At 51.6% G+C, this 24819-nt stretch overlaps 8 protein-coding genes across 8 annotated transcripts; 4 read left to right on the plus strand and 4 right to left on the minus strand.

The window, feature by feature from the left end:
* Nucleotides 1–388: 388 nt before the first annotated feature.
* On the minus strand, nucleotides 389–2485 carry FIBRA_00054 (uncharacterized protein; the record flags this gene model as incomplete). The annotated part of the gene is made up of 8 exons (XM_012321953.1): nucleotides 389–493; nucleotides 556–753; nucleotides 823–914; nucleotides 993–1103; nucleotides 1157–1180; nucleotides 1237–1336; nucleotides 1410–1840; nucleotides 1912–2485. 8 exons carry the CDS (start codon nucleotides 2483–2485, stop codon nucleotides 389–391), a joined length of 1635 nt encoding a protein of 544 aa, XP_012177343.1.
* Nucleotides 2486–3924: 1439 nt separating this feature from the next.
* On the plus strand, nucleotides 3925–4744 carry FIBRA_00055 (uncharacterized protein; the record flags this gene model as incomplete). The annotated part of the gene is made up of 3 exons (XM_012321954.1): nucleotides 3925–4135; nucleotides 4193–4386; nucleotides 4439–4744. The coding sequence occupies 3 exons, from the start codon at nucleotides 3925–3927 to the stop codon at nucleotides 4742–4744; spliced, it is 711 nt and encodes a 236-aa protein (XP_012177344.1).
* Nucleotides 4745–5060: 316 nt separating this feature from the next.
* On the minus strand, nucleotides 5061–10480 carry FIBRA_00056 (uncharacterized protein; the record flags this gene model as incomplete). The annotated part of the gene is made up of 25 exons (XM_012321955.1): nucleotides 5061–5207; nucleotides 5257–5411; nucleotides 5463–5530; nucleotides 5591–5784; nucleotides 5840–5936; nucleotides 5990–6003; nucleotides 6065–6090; nucleotides 6143–6393; nucleotides 6461–6595; nucleotides 6657–6744; nucleotides 6796–6977; nucleotides 7056–7168; nucleotides 7222–7276; nucleotides 7336–7355; nucleotides 8292–8327; nucleotides 8401–8496; nucleotides 8558–8660; nucleotides 8717–9081; nucleotides 9143–9168; nucleotides 9229–9273; nucleotides 9684–9753; nucleotides 9816–9953; nucleotides 10014–10115; nucleotides 10168–10268; nucleotides 10339–10480. The coding sequence occupies 25 exons, from the start codon at nucleotides 10478–10480 to the stop codon at nucleotides 5061–5063; spliced, it is 2769 nt and encodes a 922-aa protein (XP_012177345.1).
* A 390-nt stretch (nucleotides 10481–10870) lies between these two features.
* On the minus strand, nucleotides 10871–13701 carry FIBRA_00057 (uncharacterized protein; the record flags this gene model as incomplete). The annotated part of the gene is made up of 9 exons (XM_012321956.1): nucleotides 10871–10957; nucleotides 11038–11147; nucleotides 11212–11277; nucleotides 11332–11416; nucleotides 11474–11590; nucleotides 11653–11951; nucleotides 12007–12059; nucleotides 12137–12760; nucleotides 13295–13701. The coding sequence occupies 9 exons, from the start codon at nucleotides 13699–13701 to the stop codon at nucleotides 10871–10873; spliced, it is 1848 nt and encodes a 615-aa protein (XP_012177346.1).
* A 309-nt stretch (nucleotides 13702–14010) lies between these two features.
* Nucleotides 14011–14915, plus strand: FIBRA_00058 (uncharacterized protein; the record flags this gene model as incomplete). The annotated part of the gene is made up of 2 exons (XM_012321957.1): nucleotides 14011–14255; nucleotides 14306–14915. 2 exons carry the CDS (start codon nucleotides 14011–14013, stop codon nucleotides 14913–14915), a joined length of 855 nt encoding a protein of 284 aa, XP_012177347.1.
* Nucleotides 14916–18235: 3320 nt separating this feature from the next.
* Nucleotides 18236–20405, plus strand: FIBRA_00059 (uncharacterized protein; the record flags this gene model as incomplete). Its single annotated transcript, XM_012321958.1, has 2 exons — nucleotides 18236–18496; nucleotides 18555–20405. The coding sequence occupies 2 exons, from the start codon at nucleotides 18236–18238 to the stop codon at nucleotides 20403–20405; spliced, it is 2112 nt and encodes a 703-aa protein (XP_012177348.1).
* Nucleotides 20406–20784: 379 nt separating this feature from the next.
* FIBRA_00060 (uncharacterized protein) lies at nucleotides 20785–21990 on the minus strand (the record flags this gene model as incomplete). The annotated part of the gene is made up of 4 exons (XM_012321959.1): nucleotides 20785–20853; nucleotides 20903–21581; nucleotides 21649–21824; nucleotides 21898–21990. The coding sequence occupies 4 exons, from the start codon at nucleotides 21988–21990 to the stop codon at nucleotides 20785–20787; spliced, it is 1017 nt and encodes a 338-aa protein (XP_012177349.1).
* A 1355-nt stretch (nucleotides 21991–23345) lies between these two features.
* FIBRA_00061 (uncharacterized protein) lies at nucleotides 23346–24722 on the plus strand (the record flags this gene model as incomplete). Its single annotated transcript, XM_012321960.1, has 7 exons — nucleotides 23346–23575; nucleotides 23669–23745; nucleotides 23811–24035; nucleotides 24091–24274; nucleotides 24338–24352; nucleotides 24405–24555; nucleotides 24645–24722. 7 exons carry the CDS (start codon nucleotides 23346–23348, stop codon nucleotides 24720–24722), a joined length of 960 nt encoding a protein of 319 aa, XP_012177350.1.
* Between the last annotated feature and the right edge of the window lie 97 nt (nucleotides 24723–24819).

The raw sequence follows: 24819 nt of genomic DNA on the forward strand, positions 1-24819 counted from the left end.
GGGACCGAGACCGCAATAGAACGCAGGAGACATACAAAACATCCGAGTGGCCATGACCTACGGACCACATGTTCTGGAAATTCATCCCCTGCGGAGCTAAATAAGAAGGCGCAAATACAAGGCACCAAGCTCTTGGCATGGAGAAAGTTCAGTACGTACGAAATACCCTGTGAGGAGCGTCAACGGAAGGAAGATTATGGTTGCCAGTGTGAGTCGGCGCCTGGGGTGGATCGAACATCGTGACGATTAGCTTTTTGCCCTGGATCTAGACGACGCAGGAGAGATATACGTACATCACTTCGTTCATCTCGTACGACGCCATCTAAAGGGAAAGGGGGCAGCCCGAAATCAGTGCGCATGTACGTACGTGGACCGGAACCAGACCGTCCTAGAGGGCACTGACATTGAATGTGTAGTTGATCAGATTCTCGCTCACTCCGGCAAACATGTCCAGGCTTGTAAGGATCCAGTCCATGTGGTCATGTACATCCGCCTAGATGGCGCGTTCATCATACTTAATGACAGCCATTCATCAGAACAGAAGCGGCGGCCTACGAGATAGATTTTGGCCTTGTGGCTCATGTACCCCTCGATTCTCGTCTTGGTATTGACTTTCTCGGACAATGCGGCCGCACGGTCGTCGTCGTATCGCCGCAGACCGTAGATGACCGTCTTAATCGGCTCTAGCGTGCGCCTGTGCAAAATAAGATCTCCTTGCAAAATGTGCACTATTTTGCTAGATTCGTCAGCATACTGAGATAGCAAAAAGCGGCAGTAAACAGGTCATTGTTTAAACAGCCACATCTACCCACGTTGTCGGACTGTTTTCATGCTGGGTTTAAGCAGAACTTCCTGCTCAATCTTCAAAAATTTGCCTTGATACTCCTCCACCACTTCTAAAGCCGAATCAACCACTGTTTACGACAGAAAACATCCGCATGTCCCCCATGAGGTAAGTAAATAGTTCCTGGATACGGATTAAATGCACGCACTCAGGTCTAAAAGGCTTTGAACAAGAAGTGAAGGGTCAGCGGTTGTCCTCAGACCAGTGTGCCGTTGACGCAGACGTTGCGTGATAGGTGCGGTAAAATCTATGTTGGTATCTAGATGGCAATTATGATGTTGAACATCAGACGAACAGTGAGACCGACCACACCTCTATTAATGGAAAGGACCGTGCCTACGCACACCCGCGCGTCAATAATGATTAAGACCTGCGCAAAATTTGAAACGCACCGTCGCGGAACAGGAAGATGCACACAGGATGTATCTGTACATTGACCCGGTCGCCCTTCTTGAGCTCCTTGATCAATTTTAGGTCCCTCGCAGCTATTCTCTAGATAAATCCGTTAGGATTGGAACGTGTTGGTTAGTGCTTGTCCTCATGACCTTTAGTAATAAGGACGAACCCTCTTATCGTCAGAGCTCATGGCGACGCTGAACCGCGCATCCTGGGGCATTCGGTCCTGTAGAGGATACTTCTCGACATCCTTCCTCCGCCGTGCGCTGCTAAATCGATGGGTCAATAATCCACGCTTCGTAGAGAAGCGCGAACTACTCGCGCTCCCGTATTCAGTAGCATCGTCCAGTGCTTCTGCCAGCTCGCGTTTTCTCGAGCTCACAAATGAATCTGACTCATCCTCTGAATCGTCAGTTCCGTAAGGTTCTGGCGATTCTGACCGCGGAAGATCCGTCAACGAAGCCATAGGTGACACTTTATCGTTCTCCGCAAGGGAATGACAGAGAATCCGTAGGAAGAGGTGTTGGGGGTAATAGTCTACCTTGGAACGCGAATGCCGGCGCTGGCTGAGGACATCCTCCAGCGCGAGCGGATGTATGTCTACGGGAGCGCATCGTACACCATCGTAAGAATCCCGTCAGGCGTGACGATCAAGCTCTGAGCAGACGTACCATACTTCAGCGCCAGAGCGCTGACCACGTCCCAGCTGATCCCCGCGACATTGATCCAGCGCACGCGCACCCAAGGGTCTCTCCTGCTTGCGTCCGGGTTGCGGAACATCTCCACAAATTCATGGTTCGTCATACGCCCAAAACTTGTGCGCATCGTCGAATAATCCACGACTTCAATCACACAGCGCTGTTTGATATTTCCATACCGCTGGTTAGCGGAAGCGCGGCGGGGATCAACGCCAGGCTCTGCACCGATGCCTGAGCGCAGGAGCATCATCGAGGATGTGGTGCGGTGCATGGTGATCACTTTGCGTACCGCTGCGCGAAAACGGTCACCGGGTGTCGTATACGCTGAGCGAGTGATATCCTCCATGTCCGGTCGGACGGGAGACTTGAGCGTCGTCCCTTGAAGCAATACTGCTGGCGCAGAAGCTATGTCGATCTCTGGAAACTGTGGACGCCCAGCGTCAGATGGCTTTGGCGAAGAGCGCTGCTCTTCTTGAAATATGACCTCTTCCAGGTCGGGCGTAAGAGAGCGGCCATCAGAGTCGCTGAAGCTGTTTTCGCGAGGCATGGTTGATCTGGCCTATAGTAGATAAAAGCGGTAACGTATACGAGCAACTCAAGAGGGACTGCAGTAAGTAGAGCGGAAAAGAGACAGTTACGCAAGGGGTATCATGCCCGTTGGGAGATCATAGGCGGTGCTCGAGAACATCCGAAGAAGATACCACACCATCACATCATGCAGGCAATGGACTATTGGCTACCTAGGAACACCCGCTCTCGGGCCGCCTATCCCACCAATGTCTCACGCGTTACAGTAGTGCCAGTGAATTACTTGTCTCCGGTAGTTGTGCTCGTACATAATTGTGACTTCGAACACCTAACGATTGATCAATTGCATATTGGTGAAAGAAAAAAACATGAACCCGACCCGGGTCGAACGGATGACCTTGAGGATGTCCACATACTGGAATCTCACGCGCTACCACTGTGCCACGGGTTCCTACCAATAGACGGTTGTTTATTTATATATAGATAAAAAAGGAGTTAATCACCGCCAACGTAACGAGCAAGCAAGCAGTGGTCTAACGCGTTACTATACTATGAACGGCGCCGAAACCAGACTCAAGTGAGGGAAATGCCACGGTGAAGGCTGTCGACCTTCAAGTTGCGTCCTAGTACAAGCTTTACCTCGAGACCGCCACCTCCTATGGTCGTGATGACTTGAACATGCTTGCTGTCATACTGGACGTGTCGACATGCGGCTACTTTTGCATGCCCATACTATCATAGCAATCCGACTTGCGATCGAAACTTACGACTCGGAGATTACTCACTGAAGGATAAGTCAAGAAGATTGCTGCAGCGCGGCCGCCACATCACTACTTCGTTACATAGGCACGGCCGACTACATATCTACCTTCAAGGTGCCAGTACCTTGTGCATACAGTACAAGTTATTGACCTCTTACTATCATGCTCTTCAGCGCGCGGGCATACTCGCAGTCCTTTACGGGCATTCAATAAATGCTAGGCTTCACAAGTCGCTATTGGCTGCTTAGCATATGATGTTGTTTCTTCTGTCGCCTTCCCCCTCTCTAGCCTGTTGTACCCGTTGACGATGACTAGAGTATTTGATTTCGGTCCTGGATGTTCGGCAGGTGCTTGAAGCCTTCACTAGCATCTATTTATACTCGCCGCCATGAAATCATGCTCAAACTCTAATAGGCCGCAGGTCATGTAGACGCACAATTTAGGTTCCGAGGCTGACAAACCGCTGTCATAATCTCCTTTTGCACTACCCTATAGTGAGTCACATTTGTTCATTGAGAACCGTACCGGTGATGGTGAGTGCGTCGCAGTTCCCTAGGCTGCATGGCTGGGTTATTTCCCGCGATTCTTGATCCGCCATGACCATATAAAAAGGACCCTTGAGATCCCTCGTCTTTTGCAAGACCTAACTTACCACCCAGTTCCATCTCGACATCGCCTCCAAGCCACTGCCGTAAACATGGACCACCATGCACATGCACACTCACATGACCATGGCGATGCTGCTACTGCCGCTAACAAGGCTCGCTTTGACAAGACCGCAGAGCAGTATGATGACATTCCGGGTGTATTGGACATGCACAAGAGACAGAGCGCTGCCATTATGCAAAAGTACGGAACCCTCTTCGACGCGAGCAGCACGGACTTGCTGGATTTCGCTTGTGGAACGGGTGCGTTCTGGATGTGACGCCGAGGGATTCACTCAACTAACGATGTCTGCATTTTAGGCCTCCTCTCACAGGCACTGGCTCCCCATGTCAGGTCGATTCTAGGGGTCGACATCAGCAATGCCATGGTAGACCGCTACAACGCTCGGGCGGCCCAGGACGGCTTTGGGACCGACGAGATGCACGCCATATGCGCTGAACTTAAGGAGGGGAACGAGACCGAGCTCAATGGACGCAAGTTCGACATCGTAGTGGTACGTCCGGGATGTTGCATGATCATCTGCTTGTAATGCATGAGAGTTACAGTGCTCGGCAGCCTATCACCACATGACTTCTATCGAGAACACCACCCGCCTGTTGTCTTCTTGCCTCAAGCCAGGCGGATCGCTGTTGATCACGGATATGATGGCAAGCGACGACTACAAGGTCCTCTCCAGGATGCCATACGCGGAGGCCGTTCCGCACAAGGCTGGTTTTGACGAAGCCACTATACGTGCTACGTTTGAGGGAGCTGGGTTGGTAAACACTGAGTATGAATACATGCTCTCTGCGACGATACACGATACGGATGTGAACTTCTTCCTCGCGAGAGGTATCAAGTCAGTGATGTAAATATCCAGTCATTTTGTGTCATCAGCAATCAATCGGCACTGCTTATATTCCATATACGAGCTAGACACAATCACCAACAATGCCATTGACGGCTCGTCCATCATGTACCATAGCTCCGAGCATTAAGTCAGTCAGTCCGTGAGTACCTTTTGCCACTATTCATCCCCAACTGGATGGGGTGAGTATTAGTATCATGCCGCTCTGCTTCGAGCCCGAACAAACACAATCCAGATAGCTAATGCATTGCAACAGTTGAAGCTATGAGCCTATAATGATATACCAGGCCATTATCTCTATGAACGTTGATTCATTCAGATCATTTGCTGTTGCTATCACTATCGCTCTTCTCTCTTACGTCTACCACCTCCGCCGAGGCTACCTTCTCGTGATGAACTCGGTCATGTGGAGGCTGCCAACCCCAGGAATTCCAGGGCTTTACTCCGGAGCGATACATTTCATCGACCTGCAAAGAGAGATCAGAATTGACGCGTAAAATTGATCAGCCAACGCACCTCTTCCAAGCTTAAGCCTACTGTCTCCGGAATGAAGAGATAAACGTATACGAATCCGAAGACAAGCATGCCGAAGAAGATAAGGAGAATGAGGGGGCCAATACTGGCAACTATCCGTGGCGAGAAGAAACTCAGGAGGAAATTCCATACCCAATCTATAGACATGATGATGAGCTGCGACATTCAACAGAGGGAGGCAGACTTACTCGCAGCACTTCCCAATGCAATGCATTTCGGTCTCACTCTCAGCGGGAAGCTCTCTCCCAGATAGACCCTGTATGATTGAGGGTTGAGTTATTGGCCAAGCGAGGAAGATAACAACCACATTACTCACCAAGGCGTCGCACCCCAGAATAGACCGAACGCAAAGACGTGCATGACAGCAAATGCAATGAGCACATCGCCGCCTTGGCGGTTTCGGACAGTCAGCTCATTTATTGGGGTTCCGACAGGTGCAAGAAGGTAGTGTCCTACAAGCGCCGCGATAATTGCACAAGCCGCTTGCGCCAATGCACCCACGAGCAGCGACTGGAAGAACTCAGGCATAAGCTACTAGGGAAGACAAATACATGATGCTGCTTACCCTGCGACGACCCCAGGCATCTATGAGGTACAAGGCTGGAATGACACCGGCGACAGATACTCCACCAAGGATGGTTTGGATAATATAAGGGGACAGTCTGCCGTCAGAGTAAGAGATGTCAATTGAGGTTAGAATTAAATATCAACGTACTGGGTTCCGGCACTCTGGGAGTCAATACAGGGGCTCAGCATAATTATTGCCACCAGCATGCAATTATAGTTTTACCTGAAAGAATGTGTCTCCGTAGTAGACTGGATGCGACAACTATAAGCAACGAAACCGCATTGGAGTGAGAATACGCACAGTAGAAATTCTGTCCGTTGAGTTGTTGGATGAATTGCAGCATCATTCCATTGATCGTTCGCTTCCACAAGTGATTTCTCGTGGAGAAACATTCCCACCAAGTGACCTTCCCACCCTCGTTTTCTGCCTTGATAGCATACTCCAAGTCTTCGATGATATCGCGCACAAGCGGGTCGTCTTCAGGGACACCATTTAATTCTGCCACCACTCTCTGAGCTTCGGCTTCCTTTCCAGTACCTAACAAGTGTCGGCTGTGTGATAACAGTTAGTAGAATCTGCATGAGTAATCTAGACAAGCGCTTGAAGATATATACTCACGGCGACTCAGGTAAAAAGAAGATTCCGGAAAGCAGAAAAAGACCCCACAAGATTTGCAGACCGATGGGAATACGCCACGACGCAGATCCGCTAATGTTATGTGTGCCAAGCTCTATACAATCGCTGATGAAGATGCTGAAGGTGCAACCGCCATGAGGACATGGACATGGATCGTACAAATCTTATGGATACACACCCTCCGAAGATATTCACTTGGTACAACACGATTAGAGCACCTCGGAGTGCCTTTGGCGCGGTCTCGCCATTGTAAAGCGGCACAATGGCTGCACGAAGTAATGTCAGACGCTTCTTGTGATCAAGAACATACAACGCACCGGACAACGCGCCCACGCCAAGCCCCGATACAAAACGACCGAAGACGATCTGCGCGAGGGAGCGCACAGTCCCAGTCTGGATCGCCACGCCTACCGTGAAGACCGCTGCCCAGATCAGGACCGATCCTCGACGCCCATAACGGTCGGAAGTGAATGCCTGCGCGATCGCCCCGACGATGGTACTTGATGGCCGAGGCGGAAATGAAAGAAGGCCAGTCAGATCTGGAGATAGAGAAAGAGAGGGGAAGAGACAAGCTCACCCGGCTCCGAGCAGAGAGGTGATGATCGACTGGCGCGAACTTGAAAGATATGGCACACCGTCGGTGCCCATTTGTCCAAATCGTGCCGCGAAGTCGGGCATAATTAGACATCCCTATACGTTTTCTTCAGAAAGGGGCGGATATTGCAGCTCAAAATGATGCATACAGAGATGACACCCATATCATAGCCGAAAATAAAGCCTAAAGTCGATTCGTACACCCTGCCGTACCAACACAATGTTAGCAAATATTCTCGTCCATATTGTTAAATCTTTCGCACCTAATGAGCCATAATGATTTCTGACTCGTGGTAGGTAAACTCACCTCCTTTGAGCATCGTGAGGGGAATGTTGTAGGTTCACGAGAAAAAATACGTACCAAATGCAATGAAGGCGGCGAGTAGAATCGCCCTACGATTGGTCGGTACAGCCATCCTACTTTACGAGCGCAACAGCAAAACAAGACCGGATCCTTGCTCTCACCCTGACTTATATCCTCGTCAGTGAGGAGCCGCCCATGGTTCAATACAACCGAAGTGCTTCCTCGATAACATGCTTAGTCTAGCGCATGATGCGTGGCAATCTGTAACGTACTCTGGGAGCAAGAAGTATCACGACTCTGGGTACCTAGGGCAGCAGACGCAGTAGGAAGGTCTCGTGGCGTAAAGCTTAGATACGGACACTCTCTGCCGCGCACCGACCGAGTGGACTTACACTCTTCCTCTGGTCACATGGCCTGCGTATGTTCACCAGGTCAATCCGACGGCGACGCGACGGATCCATGTTCAGTCACTCGACATAAGCCGGAGAAAATGCAAGCACAGCATGGAGAAATGGGACAATAGAATGCGCACCTTCTCGGTGCGCTGGGAGAACACCCCCGAACGACACTAGAGGAGAAACGTGGCTCCGTGTGAGCAACTTCACCGAGGGCAGAGCTGCTAATTGAACGTGACAATGAAATAGGCGCGTTAGCCAATTCTCCAGTCCGCAATAGTAAAGTCAAGTCCTAGAAGATACATCTGTCAACTGTCAGTTAACGAGACTGTCACCTCGACAGACCCTCAGCTTTGCAAATGCTTGACTTCGTAAGCGCGAATGTAACATCTACCTAGTCACATGGACATCTAGTTTGCACCCGCACACCAGCCCAGATCAATCGTCGCAAGGTCCCAAGTTGAAATCATTGTAGTAGTCCGTGGTGTTACATGGCATCGACGATATCCTTTAGTCTAACCTCATCCAATATCTCGAATCCACTTTCCGGTGTGACCTGTTGAGCAAGAAGTGTAACAAGCCAGATAAGACCCAGCTTGTAGCCAATGTAAACATAAAATCTGACGCACTTGTGCCAGCTGGACATTGTGGTGGTCCAGCTTTTCTTCCATCACCTGCTTAAGAACGCGCAGTACGAGTATTTGAGCCTCATGAAGCGTCATTTGCTACCGCCGGAAATTAATCAGGGCATCGCTCGCGGAAGCTAAGCCAGCTAGGGTCACGCACAGTATGCCACTTATCTTGGAGTTCACTCTGAGCTGCTTCTGACCCAGACCCGATCGCTTTCGCTTCATAACGCACAAAAGTACCGGAGGGGTCGGTGTGAAATCTGTCACGATACTTTGAGTACAAACATCCTAGGCAATATCTGGAATGATCACTTACAGTTGAGGCCCGAGCTCGTCGATACCGGCAATAAGGAGCGCAACACCAAACGGTCTACTCATCATCGCATCCTCATCATGTACACTCTCTCCAAACCGCAGGGCCAAATCGCAGACCGCCTGCGTGACACTTTCCACCTTGATGCGCTCATCGTACGTAAAAGCGTGGTTTTGAGACGTGACACGGGCATGGTCTATCATGGTTCGTGCATCGGCAGTAAGTCCGGACATAGCACACCCGAGGTGCCTGTCAATTTCCATGATTTTCTCAATTGAGGACGATTCGAGCAAAGGAGATTGGACACGTTTCTCCACCGCAAGGACGACACCCTCTTTTGTCTTCACGCCTACAGTCGTGGATCCAAGCTAGGGGGTTCAAACAGATCTCAGTCGAAACCAGCCTGATAGAGAAGGGAGATTGACATACCTTGATCGCTTCAATTGCATACTCGACTAAGATACACATATATGCATTTAAATTATGCAGGAGAAACCAGAATATCAAGTACGTACCTTGGAACAACCGCCCTTCCGGAGAGAAAGTGTTTACACCTCGGTCTGTTGACGGACGTAATTCAGAGCCCTGGGAGATACCATGGCATAGAATACGATTTACCATACTCTGAGCGAGTCAAAAACATTCTATCACGAACAGAAAGATAGCAATTTAAACGCTAGTGGGTGGTGGTCTCAGTCAGGTCGGGATGGATTACGCACACCGATCGCGCAGAACGCGCGTCGCGTCTGGATCTTTACCCTAACCTTAGACCTACCGTTCTCCGCGCTAAGCGCTCACTGACGCGACAAAATCAGATGCTTGTGTGGCAACGCCAACAATGTCTGTTTGGCTCAGTAGGTAATGCATAATTGTCTCATCTTATGTACATCTCACAAATAGTTATTGTACATGAGATTTTATATTGGCCATGATGGACTGCTCCTCATGACTCTGATCAAAGAGAACATACTCAGAGCCTCGCCCCACCAACAGTGGGAGGATATGGACATGCTGGCGAATCCTCTACGCTTTAGTCCAAACTGTGGTCAGAAAATCTTGTTATTATTGGTTCACACAATGCAGAACAAACTACACACCTTACGATGCATTCAATTTCAAACAACCCATCCAACGGCAGTCGAGCGACCTGTACAGCCGAACGTGCGGGCTTGTGTCCATCGAAAAATCGAGCGTAGATTCCATTCATGACAGCAAAGTCATTCATAGACTGAAGGAATACCTATCTCGGCCATAACTGTATCAGTTGTGACACGGGAATAGGAAGCCTTAGAATACACACTGTGGTCTTGACCACTTTACTGACTTCGCCTCCTCCCGCCTCAATGATCGTCTTCATATTCTTGAGAGCTTGCTCCGTCTGCGCCTCAACACCACCGGGAGTCTGATGGAGCTTCAGCACATCCAAGCACATTACGCGCATGCAAAATTCGCACTAGCTTCCCCGTCGCGGGATCTATTCCCAGCGAGCCTGAGCAAAAGAGGAGACTTCCGACCTTCACAGCCTGGTTGTATGGGCCGACGGCGGCGGGTGCATCTTCGATCCCAGTGTGAGCCACCTCTCACCAATCGGTCTGATCAGATAGTATCTGCTGCATAAGGCTCACCAGGGGTAGAGACGAACGACAGGGACATGGCGCGGCTTAGCACAGGACTGTTGAGCTTTGCGGTGCTTAAGAACAATCGGGAGGTTGAATGTGCTGCACTGAGGATGGGAAGACGAGCTGCACAGCGGAGAGCAGCTTGCATGGCCCCCAACCACTTGACTCAGACGGAACCAATTCGAGCGTCGAGTCGTCGACACGGCATATGATCTTGATTCCGCGATGCATCACATGATACGCGTTTCCGACTGTGCGCGCAGACTGAAAAAATTGATTAAAATTGAAACAGCCGGCGCATGCTGCCTTCATTGCTAGGAAAACACTGCATCTACTATGTGGGAAGATATTGATAGGCTTGTACTCCACTGAGCACTATGCTGTGCTCAGGCCACCACTTAAATCTTGCTATGGATGTGATTAATGTGCATTATTTGGTCTATGCGTAGATGCAAGGTGCTGGTATGTAGGTATACTTAAAGTGGAATAGATGGGGTAAACGATACACAACGAACAACAGAAAGCAAAATGCAACAAATCAAAACAAGACACCGATTACACGACGATACAGCTCAAGAACTTGCAAAGTCTCTCGCGGAGATGGCGCGGACTCAATACCGCGCACCTGGAATATCAAGATCAAACAGGGAACTATCACATCAATGACGATGACTTCAAGTTCCCCGTGAGAATGATGTCCCTCACTTGCACAGAATGCCGTCGTAAGCCGATTTCTAGAGCGGTGGGGCGCAGAAACATACCGTTGCTGATGATCACATGCGTGCGCCGGGTATCTGTCACCGATGTGAAGTGGACTATAGATGGTGATATGTCACTGCCTATTCAAGACTGAAGCACGATGGGAGATAGAAAACGTACTGAAGCACTCCCTAGATTTGTTAGGCGAATACAAGTTGTGCATTACGCCAAACTTTCGACGAAAATCTGTTACCGTATCGCCATGAGCAGAGTACGAGCTTGATGGAGAAAGGCACCGACAGTTTACGATAGCGTCGTAATCGTTTGAACGCTCCTCATACGATGTCATATAATGGCTAAGTCGTACGCCGGCCTGCAGCTTCCGCTAAGAAATGGGAAATAAGTATATGTTATGCACCATAGAGCTAAAGGAACTCCATACCTTCAATAAATCACATTTGTTCAAAAATAAGATTATGTTGACATTCGCCAGAAGTTTATTTGAGGTGACTGATTGCCATAGATAAATCGTGTCTTCCAGCCGGTTGACTCTTGGGTCCTAGTAATGAAGAACATGAAAGTCAGTCGCCAATTCCAACGCATACAGATGAACCGGGTTACCTCCGCCAAGACCTGATCAAAAGCACTGATGGGGGCAAGAAAAATTATCGCATCCACTACCAAAAACGTATCAGCGTGTTGATCATAGGCAATTGAGTCCACTTCGCAGTTAGAACCCAACGGATTCTTCTTAAAAAGCTCACCGTCGTCGAAATACGGTGCCCAAGCCTGTCGTTGCGGTTTTGCGCCGCCCACGTCATAAATTTTCCACTCGACGCCACGGTACTCGGCGTTCCTCGGGAGGCTGAATGTATGCTCGACAACACCAGTTGTCTTCAACCGTGCCTTCAGCACATCCTCTGCCACCACCGTACATCAATCACCACCAGCGCGACGAGCGCGGAGCTGACTCACCGTCCGTTGGGAAGTACATCTTCGCCGTGACGCGGTCAATGTCCTCGAGATAGCTGCCGATCATACGCAGTCGTGTCAGCGCCGCCCACCGAGGAGCATCACACACACTCCGAAGAAGGCGGCAACTCACAACCCGCTGCTCTCCTCGAGGCGCAGTCGCCGCTCCGCCAGCCGCTGCTGCACGCGCGTGTCCCGCCAGAGCTCCGTCATCGCCGGCGCACAACGGTTGATGAGGTGCACTGGGTCGTGTGGGTCCTCCCACCAGCCGGGCAGCTCGCCCGAGTGCACACTCTTCGGGCTCGGCGTCTTCGCGAGCCCTAACGTCTTCTTCCAGTTTGACCCGTTACGAACCGTGAGCTCACTCCCCGGTGAAAGTGTCACGGGTGACGCCGGCGATGAGTTCGCGCCCAACGGGATCGTGATCCGCGGGGCGGGGCGGCTGGGCGCGCTCGAGCTCGTGCCTACGTGCGCAGCGGGCAGAGAGTGTGTGCTGTAAGTAGGATACAGAGGGAGATGAGTGGCCTCGTGTTCGGCATTGTCTTCGGGGTCGGAGAGTTGCTGGATGAGGCGCTGCTCGAGCTCCATGAGCGGCGCGAGGGACCTGCGGTAATTCTCGTACCCGGGCAGCCCGTTAGTAGTGGTCGATGACGAGGGCCGCCCAATAATGATGGTGGGAGCTTCGCTAGAATCGAGATCGTCGATTTCGTCGAGACCGCTGTGCGCTTCTGTCTCGGGCGCGATAGCCTCCAGGATTCTAAGGAAATAGTGTATAGTGCATCAGCAACAGCCTCGGCAAAAGCGTAAACTAAAGCTGATGAAACTTGCCGGCGAATTGAACGAACGAGATTGAGGTAAATAACGAAGCGCCATGCTATTCGCTCGGCGCGAAACGCAGCCGGAGTGTGCAGTAGCTGAAATTCTATTCAATAGAATATCAGCGACGAGTGTCACGGGCTGAGCAATTATGAAAACAGTATGAAGGCAGTGATCTGCAGAGGGGCGATGAGTCGACTCAGAGATTATCGCTGTGCACCGACACAGACTTATGGGGACAACAATCATAGCCACCACATCGTAAAAATTCCTTGCGCGACCACGGCGGAATATGATAGACAGGCGGGTGATGGAAGACATAGCAATTTTCCGAGAGAACGTGCACCAGCTCTATGAGTACATAGTGAAGAACGAACGCCCGTCACACGGTCTAGAGAGGCACTGTGATTGAATGAGGAAATGAGATCCTATACAAATACAACAACGGGTGTCCTAGGAAACTTTCGAGACTTACAAATTGGACAACATGATGTGTACCACTTCATCCGTCCGAAGAAACATCCCGAGCAAAAGGAGCAATAGACACCGTCGCGAGGTTGGCCGAAACTCTACTACCGCATCCAAGCGATGCATACAAATGGAGCAGGGAAACTCACGCTTCAAAGTCGTGCTCTTGCCACTCTCGCTCTGGCCGAGCAAGAGGACTTTGATGACCTTCTTCCTTCGCCGTTCCTTTTCACCCTCACGAATCATGCGATCAATGTTATCACTCCGTTTCTTGGCTTCGGCCTCGGCTAATAGCCTGTGCTCGCGTTGGTCGGGGGTCTCATTCGGGGGTGGCAGCAGGGCGGCGGCGAGCGGGTCTGAAAGAGAACGGCGGCGGGAAGTGCTGGCGGCGAGCTGCGTGCGATGGTGGGCCATGAGAGGCGAGGAGGACGGACCAGGAGGAGAAGGAAGGTACACGAATTCGAGGCGATAGAACTATAGCCAAACTGGCGAGGATCCACGGGCGGTTAAAGGCTCCGGCGCTCTAAAGCGGCAAAAGTAGTGTGAGAATGGAGGATAAGTACCATTCGAGAAGCGGTGAGGGAGTGGACTCCGGAGAGAATCCGGGCGAGGCACGGTCAAGCCGTGTAGCTCTGACGCGGGTTTGGTCAAGCTGCGCTGGTCGGGGAGGAAGAGAATGATCCGGGAGCAGATGGAGGCGCACGAGGATGTAAAGGCACCGCTATGACGGGCACAGCTGTGGCACAGACCGGGCGACGGCAGGCGGTGCAGACGACGTGGCAGTTGCGTGTAGGAAAGAGCAGGCGAAGGAGGGGGGGAGGACGGAGGGGGGAGGAAGAGGGGGACGAGGAGGACAGGCGGGGAGATGCATCTGGACAGGCGAGGAATCGGCTCGGAGGGAAGACAAGGGCGAGGGAGGCAGACATCCGCTGGGCCACAGTTCCCCGTAAGGAGATCGGCCCTGTTATGTCCGCGTGCGCTTGGCTCGTTATGGCAACTCTCCCGCTCTCGCCGCCAGCTCTCTTATCGCCTCCGCCGTCCTCTCCATCCCTCCTGCCCACGCCTGGGCCACGCAGCTGCTGGCACCCAGCCAGCACGACAGCTTGTCCGTAAGGAGCTCAGCTTCCACACGGACACAGCGGCGAACATCCGCACCCATTCAAAACTGCTACTCGCGCACACGAGGCCCGCAGCGCTCGCCGGCGCATCCTCTCTCTTCCAGCTCTTCTCCCCACGGCTCTCCGCAGGAGCACTTTCATGTCGCCCTGACGGCAGCGGAGCACTCTAGTGTTATTCGGGATACAGATATCACGCAGATGTCGACTCCAATTGACAATGCCCTGGCAAAAGGCAAGTCCGCCATTTGTCCTACCAGGCCGTGTCAGCACACGCCCAACTCCCACTGGACCCATACGCACGGGTCGTTGCCGCGAAGCTCCAGATGTCAGGTGGAGAAGTCGTCCCTCAAGGGTATTTCCGCCGTCAGTCCTCGCTCAGAGGGCCGCTCGTGTAGGACCGTCCCCCATCGTCCAGGCAATGCGCGGAGCCTCTCTTCCCGTCCATCCCCGCCGGACTCCCCTTCATTTAGTCCAGTTGCCATGGTGCATACAGCTCTCCCCACCCCCTGACGCAACGCAGCATCCTGTCATCCCACCATCCCCGCATCGCGGACGAATCTCATCATGAACAGGTACCGATAGGTTCCGCGATTAGTATCGCTCGCCTCCGCCCGAGGCCTCGAACCCCCACCACCGGAACAGCTTGCCTTGTATGGGCGGGCGACATCAGCACAAGCTTGCCCCGGGCCATTACTGCGTCTTCCCAGACTTTCTGTCGCGGCGCAGCACGTTGGGTGATTCCGTTCTCCAGGTGCTTACTGTGCACGGCAAAACTGCGGGCTTCTCGTCCAGGCGCTTCAATCATACTGGATCGCTTTGGTGTTACCCGAACTCCACAGCAGTACCGAAATGAGCAAGGAGTTCGTTTCCCGCCTGTTCCGTCCCATGCAGCGGGTCTCGAACGCCCCCAAACTTCCAAATATTCCACAAGCTACCGGGCGGCGATGGAAGCCAGTAAGGGCAAAGCACGTAATGATCGTGTCAAACGACTTTGTTACATATAATCCACAGATGGCCATATAAATCTGGGCAAGAGGCCCGCTTCCGGCGTCATCCATCGATAACGCTCGTCAGGTCGTTGTTATGTAGCGCACATGAGGAATGTGCAAGCCCGCAGATCATCTTCTGCATATTATCGCGAAGGTGCATAAACCATGAGGCGCTGTGATAGTAGCACACACCTCGAGACGCAAAGCATGAGAGTCGTCCCAGCCTACAAAATATTCGAGATAAGGTTGGTTGACGGCGAGAGAGGAGGAAGTCCGATTCCGAGAAGCGCGGCGTCTGAGTGCGCCCCCACTGATGATGAGAGCTCCGAGTCTAACGGGAGGAAGCACGGAGAGCACTTATCGCAGAGCAGACTGGGCGTGTACAAGAAACCCGGTGAATCCGCGCACTAAGAGATGCATTGTTGTGTCAGAGTCCGATTTCCGAGGAGCGCACGCGTTCCAGGGAGCGAGTAAACCAAACGTCATAAAATTGGCAGTGAAGATACCTGTTGGCCAGCCACACAACATAAGTAAGCAGACAAGCGCCATAGTAGAGCAACGAGGGATTGACGTAGCGGTATCGATCAAGTACTGACGCTATAGCGGCAGCAGTGGCAGAGAAGGTCAAGGATACGTCCAGCAGTAAACTTGCGGAATATATTTCGGAGCCGGGGATGCTAGAGACCAAGTATTGCCATAACACCTCTTCAGAGGGACTACGACGAATATATCGCGGACGTCCGTTCACTAGACGCTGCTTTTGCTGGCGCCGCTTCTCGCTCGCCCCATGGCGGTAGCTGTAGCGCTTGAATAAAGTTGACGGCAAGCGCGGTCCAGCGATCTCGCTCAAAGTCGGGTAGCACTGAATTCGAACAGCAGCCAGGGACAGATGCAGGCGCCGAGGGCGGGAACAAGACGGCTTATCGAAGTCAGCCAGCAACGAGCCCATAGCCTGGATAGCTTGCGCCCCGTGGAGATCATACAGACCGCTGCGAGCGCGGACGGTGACAGCTACGGAATAGCCTCGCGCTGCAACCGGAATGGTCTAATGACCCTGAACGCAACGCGAGTGATGTCGTGGCTGCTTGGAAGACCGGACGACAGCCGTGCCTGCCGGTGGCGGAATGGCACGAGGCGAATCTGGTGGATATCCCCAAGCCGCCCATGCTAGACTGTCGGACTGTGTCCGCCCCGACTGCAGCTATACCGAGCGGAGGCAGCTGTAATTTAGGGTTCTCTTCGAGATTCTTGGCTATGGAGTCGCGGCACGCCACGACGTCGAAGGTCATGGTCAATTGAACTTGTGGAAATGGAAAAGGGCTTGTAGATTGTACAATAATTGGTACACATTGGGTCAAGAAGGACCGCAGTTCGCGGAGGCGCGGTGACAGCGGGAGAATGCAAGTGGGCAGAGCGCCACCAGTCCCGCTGTGTCCGGGAATTAGAAGAAAGGTGCCGCGGTGGGCCGAGAAATCAGCTAGACGAGCGTGCGTGGTGTGTTAGAAGGAACTTTTTTCGGAAGATTGTAGACAAGGTCAGGGACCAACATCGAATGTTGTTTGCCATGTGTCAATAGTGCCGCCCAGTGGACAACTTCGGGATAGTAACGCGTGGTCCCGAACGTACGATTGTGGCCTACGCTAGACATATCAATGCGCGCGTTCGTCATAGAGTTCTATCAAAACCCAGCGGGTATGTGCAAATGACATCCCAATGGACCGAAGAATCTGACGTAATGCGAGTAATGTTGTGAGGCTTACATCGGTTGTCGCAGCACCATGGCTCGCCATCGAGTAACGTATGAGATATTACAGCTCGCGCATATACAAAGCTCGTCTTAAAGTGGCGCCTCAAAAGTCTCTTGAGGTAATTCTGGGAAATGTAGTACCACGCGCTGGGTCTCAGCGACAAAGCGTTTACCGCGAGTGACTATACCAAAGATCACAGGAACAAGAGTCAGCATGACTCACCGGTATTTCGACGAACTTGATCAGATGGCTAGCCAAGGCAGCAATAAGCCACCGCTTCACCGCTTCACCCCCTTCTCTTCTCCTCCGGCACGCGGAGGGGTGTCCACGCGCACACGCAGACAATGAGCGGTCCGTCTATGGTGGGTCAAAGTCCGATCAGCGCACTGTTCGAAAAGGAGGCTGAGAACGCAAATGGCCGTTCTAAGATGTCGGCGTACCTCTGGGGATTTATGGTATGTACTGCATACCGGAGAGACCGCACCGTGTTGTCGGACGCCACTTTTTGAAATCACTAGTGCAGAGAAGTCAAGGAAAGCGAAGCAGTAGTGCAGCTCTCGTCAACTTGGTGAGCTCGGTACGGAACATTGCCGTTTGATTCGGCAAGTGCTTACAATACTGAAATTAGCTTTTTAAAATTGGTTTCTGAGAAACTCCATGCGGCATCGTCGTAGAAGAGATTTCACAGGGAACATAAATCAGGAAGAGAGAAAATTGTAGTACTGGTCACAGGCTTTTATTAGCAGATTGACACTTGCGGCAAGCGTAAGAACATATTTCCACTTGAAATCCTATAAAAACACTCAAGGATGTACGCACAACAATTGAAATGATAACCCTTTTACCATACTTAGGAAATACTTAAAGCATATCCTCCAAAACTGCCAAGAAATAGTGCTTCCAACAGAGATCCAATGGTGATATCCTCAAGTATCTCACAAAACATCAAATGGAAATTCTCTGTTATGTTTGCAGTGTGAAAAGTAACTTTGCCATATATCACCTGCTGAGTTGCCATTCCTAGACAAACCCTGTGGCGCAGCGCGTCGCGCCAACGCGTCCAACCCGGTTTCCCTCCACTAGCATTACACCCATGTCGTCTCCCTTGAAGCCCATCGAGCCAAAGACGCCGCGCTGGGAGCCTACTCTGGACCCTCGCGCAATTGTCGTCCCAGGTCTCGATACCTCCGCGCCAGTCAACGATCAGATCGAGCAGATTGAGCAGCTCATCACAATCAAGCTACAGAATATCGACGCCAACTTTTCTAAAATGCAGCATGTCATGGCGAACAGGATACTGCCTGCGGTGAAGCGGTATGCAGTGGGAACGGAGCCTGTTCGCGAGGCCGCTAGGGTGCGTGAGGCTGTCGTGTTTCATCTTAGAATCTGAATCTCTCAGGATTCCTGTGCAGTTTTGGACCACATTCTTTGAGCAAGCGGCACAGATACGCGTTCCTACGTATGAAGAGTACAACTCCACGCAAGAACACGAGCAAGAGGAGAGCTCGGACGCGGAAGTGGGCTCCGCGGAGGCCTCAGAATCGGCCGTGTCGGAAGGAGAGACCATTCCCACCCGTTCTCAACATTCCTTCAACTCAGATGGATCATCAACCGATGTCTCATTCTTACCTCAGGCTGCGCTTTCTTCAACCCCAGCTACTTCATCCCGACACCGCAATATGCGCGTGCATGACAGTTTCGCCAGTCAGGATTCGGATCCGACACCCTCATGGACGGCATCACTTGAATCACCACTCGTTCAGCTGGATAGGGATATTCGAGACCTTACCGACGATGACGAGGCATCGTATCAATCCGCGGAATATGATGAATCTGAAGAGGCCACCCAACGCCCGATTTCCCTGCCCGGGCTGGGGAACAGATCTTCGACGCAGCGTGCCGCCGATATCGGCAAATGCAAGGCCAAAGAAGCCCAGCCTCTCCTGAAAAATATTCTACGTCGCAATGCCAGTGATGCTGATCGATCACTGGCGAGCCCTAGGAAAGCTGCCTTCTCACCGCTTAAAGTCAAATCAAAGACACCCATCCTCAGGTCCAAAAATCCTTATCTTCCTCCAGGGACCAAGCCCGATGACTGGGGAGGTGTCATTGATCTCGCCGATCCTTCGCTTGCGACCCCTCGGAAGGGCTACGCGCCCTCACCTTCTTTGCGTTCGACTGCGCGTCCTGCATCGAAGGCACAACCGAAGACACCGCGATTTGTAGATGATGAGTCTTTTGATGTCGAATTTGGCATGTCGCCTCCAGTCACGATGGACTTTGCTCGCCTGCCAAAGTTGGGTAAGACGCCGAAAAAGGATGCTGCTGAGCGAATTTTACAAAGCCTGCTGGAAGTGGAGAAGCGTGGTGTCTTTGGAGGTGCGCGGGGCGCAGTGATGAGTGGGACGGGGAGCGGCGCGGAGTCGAGTGCGAGCAGCATGCCAACTCCACCTTCCTTGTCCAGATACCATCGGAAGCCTCTTCCTTCAGAGACAAGTGGGAGCGTTGCGGATGCAAGTTTGGAGAGCATGATGCGCCGAGTTGGGCTGGACATCCCCGGGTTTGGTCAGGTTGCAGCTAATCAGCCTACAGCCGCGGCTGCTCAAAGCATAAGTGCGCGCTCTGTTGACAGCGTACCTTCATCGTCTGCCTTCTCCGCGCCTGTTGCCAGTAGCTCCGGAGTGTCGAGAATGACTCTCCGACCTCATTCCCCCCCTGTTGTGGAGGAGGAACCCGAGACACCAGCACCCCCGCAGTACAACTTGATGCACTTACAGGACGAGGAGCTACAAGATGATATCGACAACGGTGACCCAGATGACTCGATGGACTCACTAGATTACGAAGAGGCGCACAACACTGCGAACCCGTCTGCTGCATTCATCATGGCATCTCAGCGCGCGTCGTACGACGATGACGACGATGACGACGACGACTCGTTTGTGTCGGACAATGCGGGTGACTTTGTCGAGGGGGATAGCATGGAGCCTGTGCACCCTTTTGCGCGTGGGCTGGCGGCAGCGGCGGACTCGTTCGACGATGACGATTCGTTCGACGATGCCGACTGTGAAGGCGAACAGGAAGAGACTGTATTTGGTATGCCCCCAGCGCAACGCCTGCAGATTCCACATACTAGGGTATCCGATCAGAATCTGAGGATGCTGGGCGAGGATTTGTTGCAGGATACGATTGGGATCGGGACACAAATGGCTCACGCGGGGAGAGTAGAAGAGAGCCCAACTCCGTTTATGACAACCAGATGATGCGACATTGAGCGAAGGGCTCAATATCATCATGCAGCATCCACTCAAGCTCAAGCTCAACACCGCTGAGCTAATGGACTTCATGTTCTGAGTCATCCATGCGATGTTCCAGATTAGTTCGTATTTCGAAGTGATAGACCACAGCTTCGAGCTCAGGGATTCCTAATCAACCCAACCATTTGCAACGACGACACGTTCGCACATACGAAGTGGAGATAAATCCGATGTATTCCGGATGCGAAGGTACGAAGGAATATACTACATCAGCGAGTAGGGAAGACAATATCTCTTCATCATGCGCGTGTCCGTCGTAAGACTCCGAGCCAAGACAGGGATCAAGCCGGTAATCCCAAGGTTAACGTGAATGAGAGCGTGCGTGCTATTGTTGCGGTTTGCGTCTCCCATCAGAGGTACTCTGGACACGAGCTCGCTGCCCAACATCACGACCCTAGATACATCATGTCAGCATGCAATCTCGTCAAAATCTTATCACATACCGCGTCAGCGTCAGGCTTCCACGCACTGTCATCTTTAATAACCCCTCCCACAACATCAACGTTTTCGCTACGAAAACCGCACCCGCAATGCCCATGTTGTCCATCCTGATCATAGGTGTACCGCTCGTTAGCGTGGATGTCATGTTCATGTTCATCGATATATCTCGAGGCTGATGGCGTGGTATTCTCCCGATGATGGAAAATTTGTCCAAATGGCGAGTGCTTCGTCGGCGGGGGCAGCTCGACCACGGCACGATGCGCGTGCCACAGATGCATACATTTGTGCCTGTGTTTCCGTCCGCAGAGCCGAAAAAGGGGATAATGCACTTTGCCGTCGTCAGAATCGTGCGCAGATTTGAAGTCGCAGCTGCTAGCACTTGTCTTCCATTCCATGCTTCCTTTTCCACCAACTGCTCCACCAGCAGACGAGGCGGTCAGGGCTATCTCGACGCTGGACTCCTGGTGTGGAGCGAGGAGACGGGCGTACGACTCGCACGCATACACCTCGGTCACTAGCACATGCTCATCATTGAAATGTTCGGAGTGGATAAGCTTGCTGAGTCGACCAGGGTAGGTGAGGCGGCTCAGTTTGGGTTCGAGCATCACTAGAATTGCTCCGCGGTGACTGGTTATAGAAAATGTTTTCTTCAATCCAACTTCCATGATGGGCGGGTTGCCACTACGGTCAGAGAACAACCATCCTCAACGACTGCATCGGGCATCGTCCAAATGATTGAGTCGCGCACCTCATGACGTGTGCAGTCATTCTTCTCTCCTTCGAATGGATCGCTTCGACCCAGCGTAATTTATCGGTCCCACAGTCTTCAAGCGAGATATTATACTTTTCTGCTATCCCATCCGTAAAGATGTTGCCTGACTCGGCGAAAGAGCCATCTTCTTGCAAAATGCCATAATCTCCAAGCTAGAAAAATATGATGACGATCATCGCCGCCAGTCAACGTTTTGATTGGGATCCCACCCTGAGCATTACTCACCCTCACAGGTCGTAAAGGATCCCAGCTTGCATAATAATTACTGGCAGCAAACATCATATCGACATAAGTTTGTTCTGGAGAATGATGCAGCATAGCGTAAAGTTATACTGTTACGCACTGAGAGCAAAAGAACGAGTGCTGGCTGTAGTGGCGGCCCACTACTATATAGCCTGAACTGGCCACCACGCCTTTACACACTGTCATAGATATCCACGACGGTGGCATTGTGCATCCATAATATTCATTGGAGGTCGGTTTCCCTGAGGTCCTCTTGCTATGATGGACCACATTGATCATGCCAGAAGCAAAAACAAGCGCCATGACATTGAGAGGGTGATGCATCGTGTTTAACGCGTGCAGTCGCACAGTATATCAGACTTCCAGAGATTCCGCCAACCCAAGGAAGGCTGTCATAGCTTGGTGAATGAATGCTGGGAGAGTAAAGCTGACCTGGTCAAAGGGGAAATGCGACCCGAGAAGAGCTCATCTGACATGCAACAATTAAATCAGTCCATAAGCGAAAAACCGCTGTCAGTTTGCAACGTGTTCACTACAGTCAGATAGCATAATCAGTAGATGAGACTTATACAGCATTAGTGTTCCCCAACGATGGTATATGCGCCTGAATCAATCGAGAGTAAAACCAAGGCTTCACATGCAACTCACATATAGAGACTACTAGCATAGACTTTGAGACGACACTCCGCACAAACACCTAGCTTGTATGTACCAACGATAGAGTCAGGGTTGCCTTAAACGTATACTGCAGATCTGACGTACCAGGCAAGATGACTAGGCTCGGAAGACTGATAGGCCAGTCGCACTGACTGCGATCCGTCACTAGTACGCCCCATAAGATACCCGGATTCGTGTAAACACGCAGGCAGACCGTCAAGCTTCGATGCTGATGGTGGTAAGCGCGTAGGCTTCTGATGTAGTGTGTCTGCAGCAATCGACATGATACAGACTCTTCCCTATATCGGGCCTGTATCGATTCTCTGTAAAACTTTGCGCAAATTCAGACAGACCTCGAGGTAGTACTCTACTTCCCATTTCATGCATTGAATGTATCAAAACGATCACACCCACTTGTCATGGAAGCCATTTCTAAAATTAAAAAGGACCGTCGGGAACGAGGCTTGTGCGAAGTGTATTCATTACGAAGTGCCGGACATGCATCAAAAATTCAGAGCAAGAAGGTTTCCACAGTCTCCGACCAATGACTGGCTCAAGGGTCGCGCGCGCTCAACGAGTAGATGCAGTGCACTCAGTGTAACAGTATAAGTACTTTAAGCCCATCGCCACTACTAGACCATCATGATGCTGGCGCACATGACTTGATCGATTAGGCGCCAGTGCCCTTGTTTGGACTGGCCGCTGTACTTACTATTAGCACTGCAGTCGTCGACGAGTCGACACCCGGTGATCAACACATTTTCTGTCTGAACATGTCGGAGTTGTTTGAATTGTCACCATCTGACCTACAATCAATCTTGGTTTTCACCTCTTCTTTAGCTCGCTCTGCTGGAGAGCTGATACTTGAAGGATCCCAAGCCATCCGATCCACAGGGAATGTAGACGAGAAGAAGAATTCTGTCGACTTGGTGACGGAGTACGATGTCAAGGTTGAGGAGTTGGTGAAGAAGGAACTGGGTGGAAAATATCCTACTTTCAAGTTGTGAGTGTTTCAAGCCGACGTCAGTCGTGCTCACTTCATTTTACGTGGGGCATATGTCATGATTGGGCCACGCTCACAATTGACCCTGATTAGCATCGGAGAAGAATCGTACGCTGCTGGCTCGAGACCTCCTTTGACAGACGAGCCTACATTCTGTGTCGATCCTATCGGTTAGTGTCATGGAGGATTTCCAGCGCCGGCTGTCCATGATTGTCGAGACCCACACGCATTGCAGATGGCACAACGAACTTTGTCCACGGTTTTCCTCATGCGTGCATATCCCTCGGCCTCATATACAGCATGAAGCCAGTGCTCGGTGTCATTTATAACCCATTCTTGGATCAACTCTATACGGGAGTGAAAGGGCAGGGGGCATATCTTACGCAAGGTACTCGTGGGCCTGTGAAGCTGCCTCTGGCCGTCCCACGCCCGCTGCCATCGCTCTCTCAGGCACTCATTGGTTGGTTCTACGTTGACTTTGTGTCCCTGACTTGAATAATGATTTATGCGCTAAGGTATTGAATGGGGGTCCGATCGATCACATAGTGCCATTGAGTCCAAGGGAGATTCTTTCAAAAGACTCGCTGGAAACCCGAAAGAAGGGGTGACGGGAGGACGAATGGCGCATTCCCTGCGCTCTTTGGGTAGTGCAGCGCTGAATTTTGCTATGGTCGCCCAAGGTGGTATGGATGTCTATTGGTATGTATAGATCACGTATCATTCCTCGATCAAGTCGTAAACTCATACCTCGTTCGATTTCAGGGAAATTGGTTGCTGGTATGTGTGTATCGATTACTTGTGAAAGTGTTTCTAATACCGGCTTGTTCAGGCCGTGGGACATATGCGCAGGATCAATCATCGCCCAAGAGGCCGGGTGTTTTGTGGCGGGATCGCACTCTGCACCCTTAGACAATCTGGTAACCGAGGAGGTGCTTGCCGGAAGGAAACATCTTGTAATCCGCGCTATTGGAGATACGCCAGTATGTCTCACTGACTATCCTGTTGGGAGTCCACCGCTGATCTTCGCATCGTGCTGACTACTTTTTCTCTCGACGCTGTCGCCTTATAGACCGAGAAGGGTATTGACGCTCAGAAGCGGCTAATCAAAGAGTTCTACGAGACAGTTGAGAATATTGACCCGGCGTGAGCGGTCTCACACCAACGCAGAATACAAAAGCACTGTATCATATCGACCTAGATCGAGCGCCATCTACTATTGGAAATGACCGCAGCTATGCGCTCTT

This window comes from Fibroporia radiculosa, assembly GCF_000313525.1.
Source record: "Fibroporia radiculosa TFFH 294 genomic supercontigs, scaffold30, whole genome shotgun sequence".
Taxonomy (NCBI): Eukaryota; Fungi; Basidiomycota; class Agaricomycetes; order Polyporales; family Fibroporiaceae; genus Fibroporia; species Fibroporia radiculosa.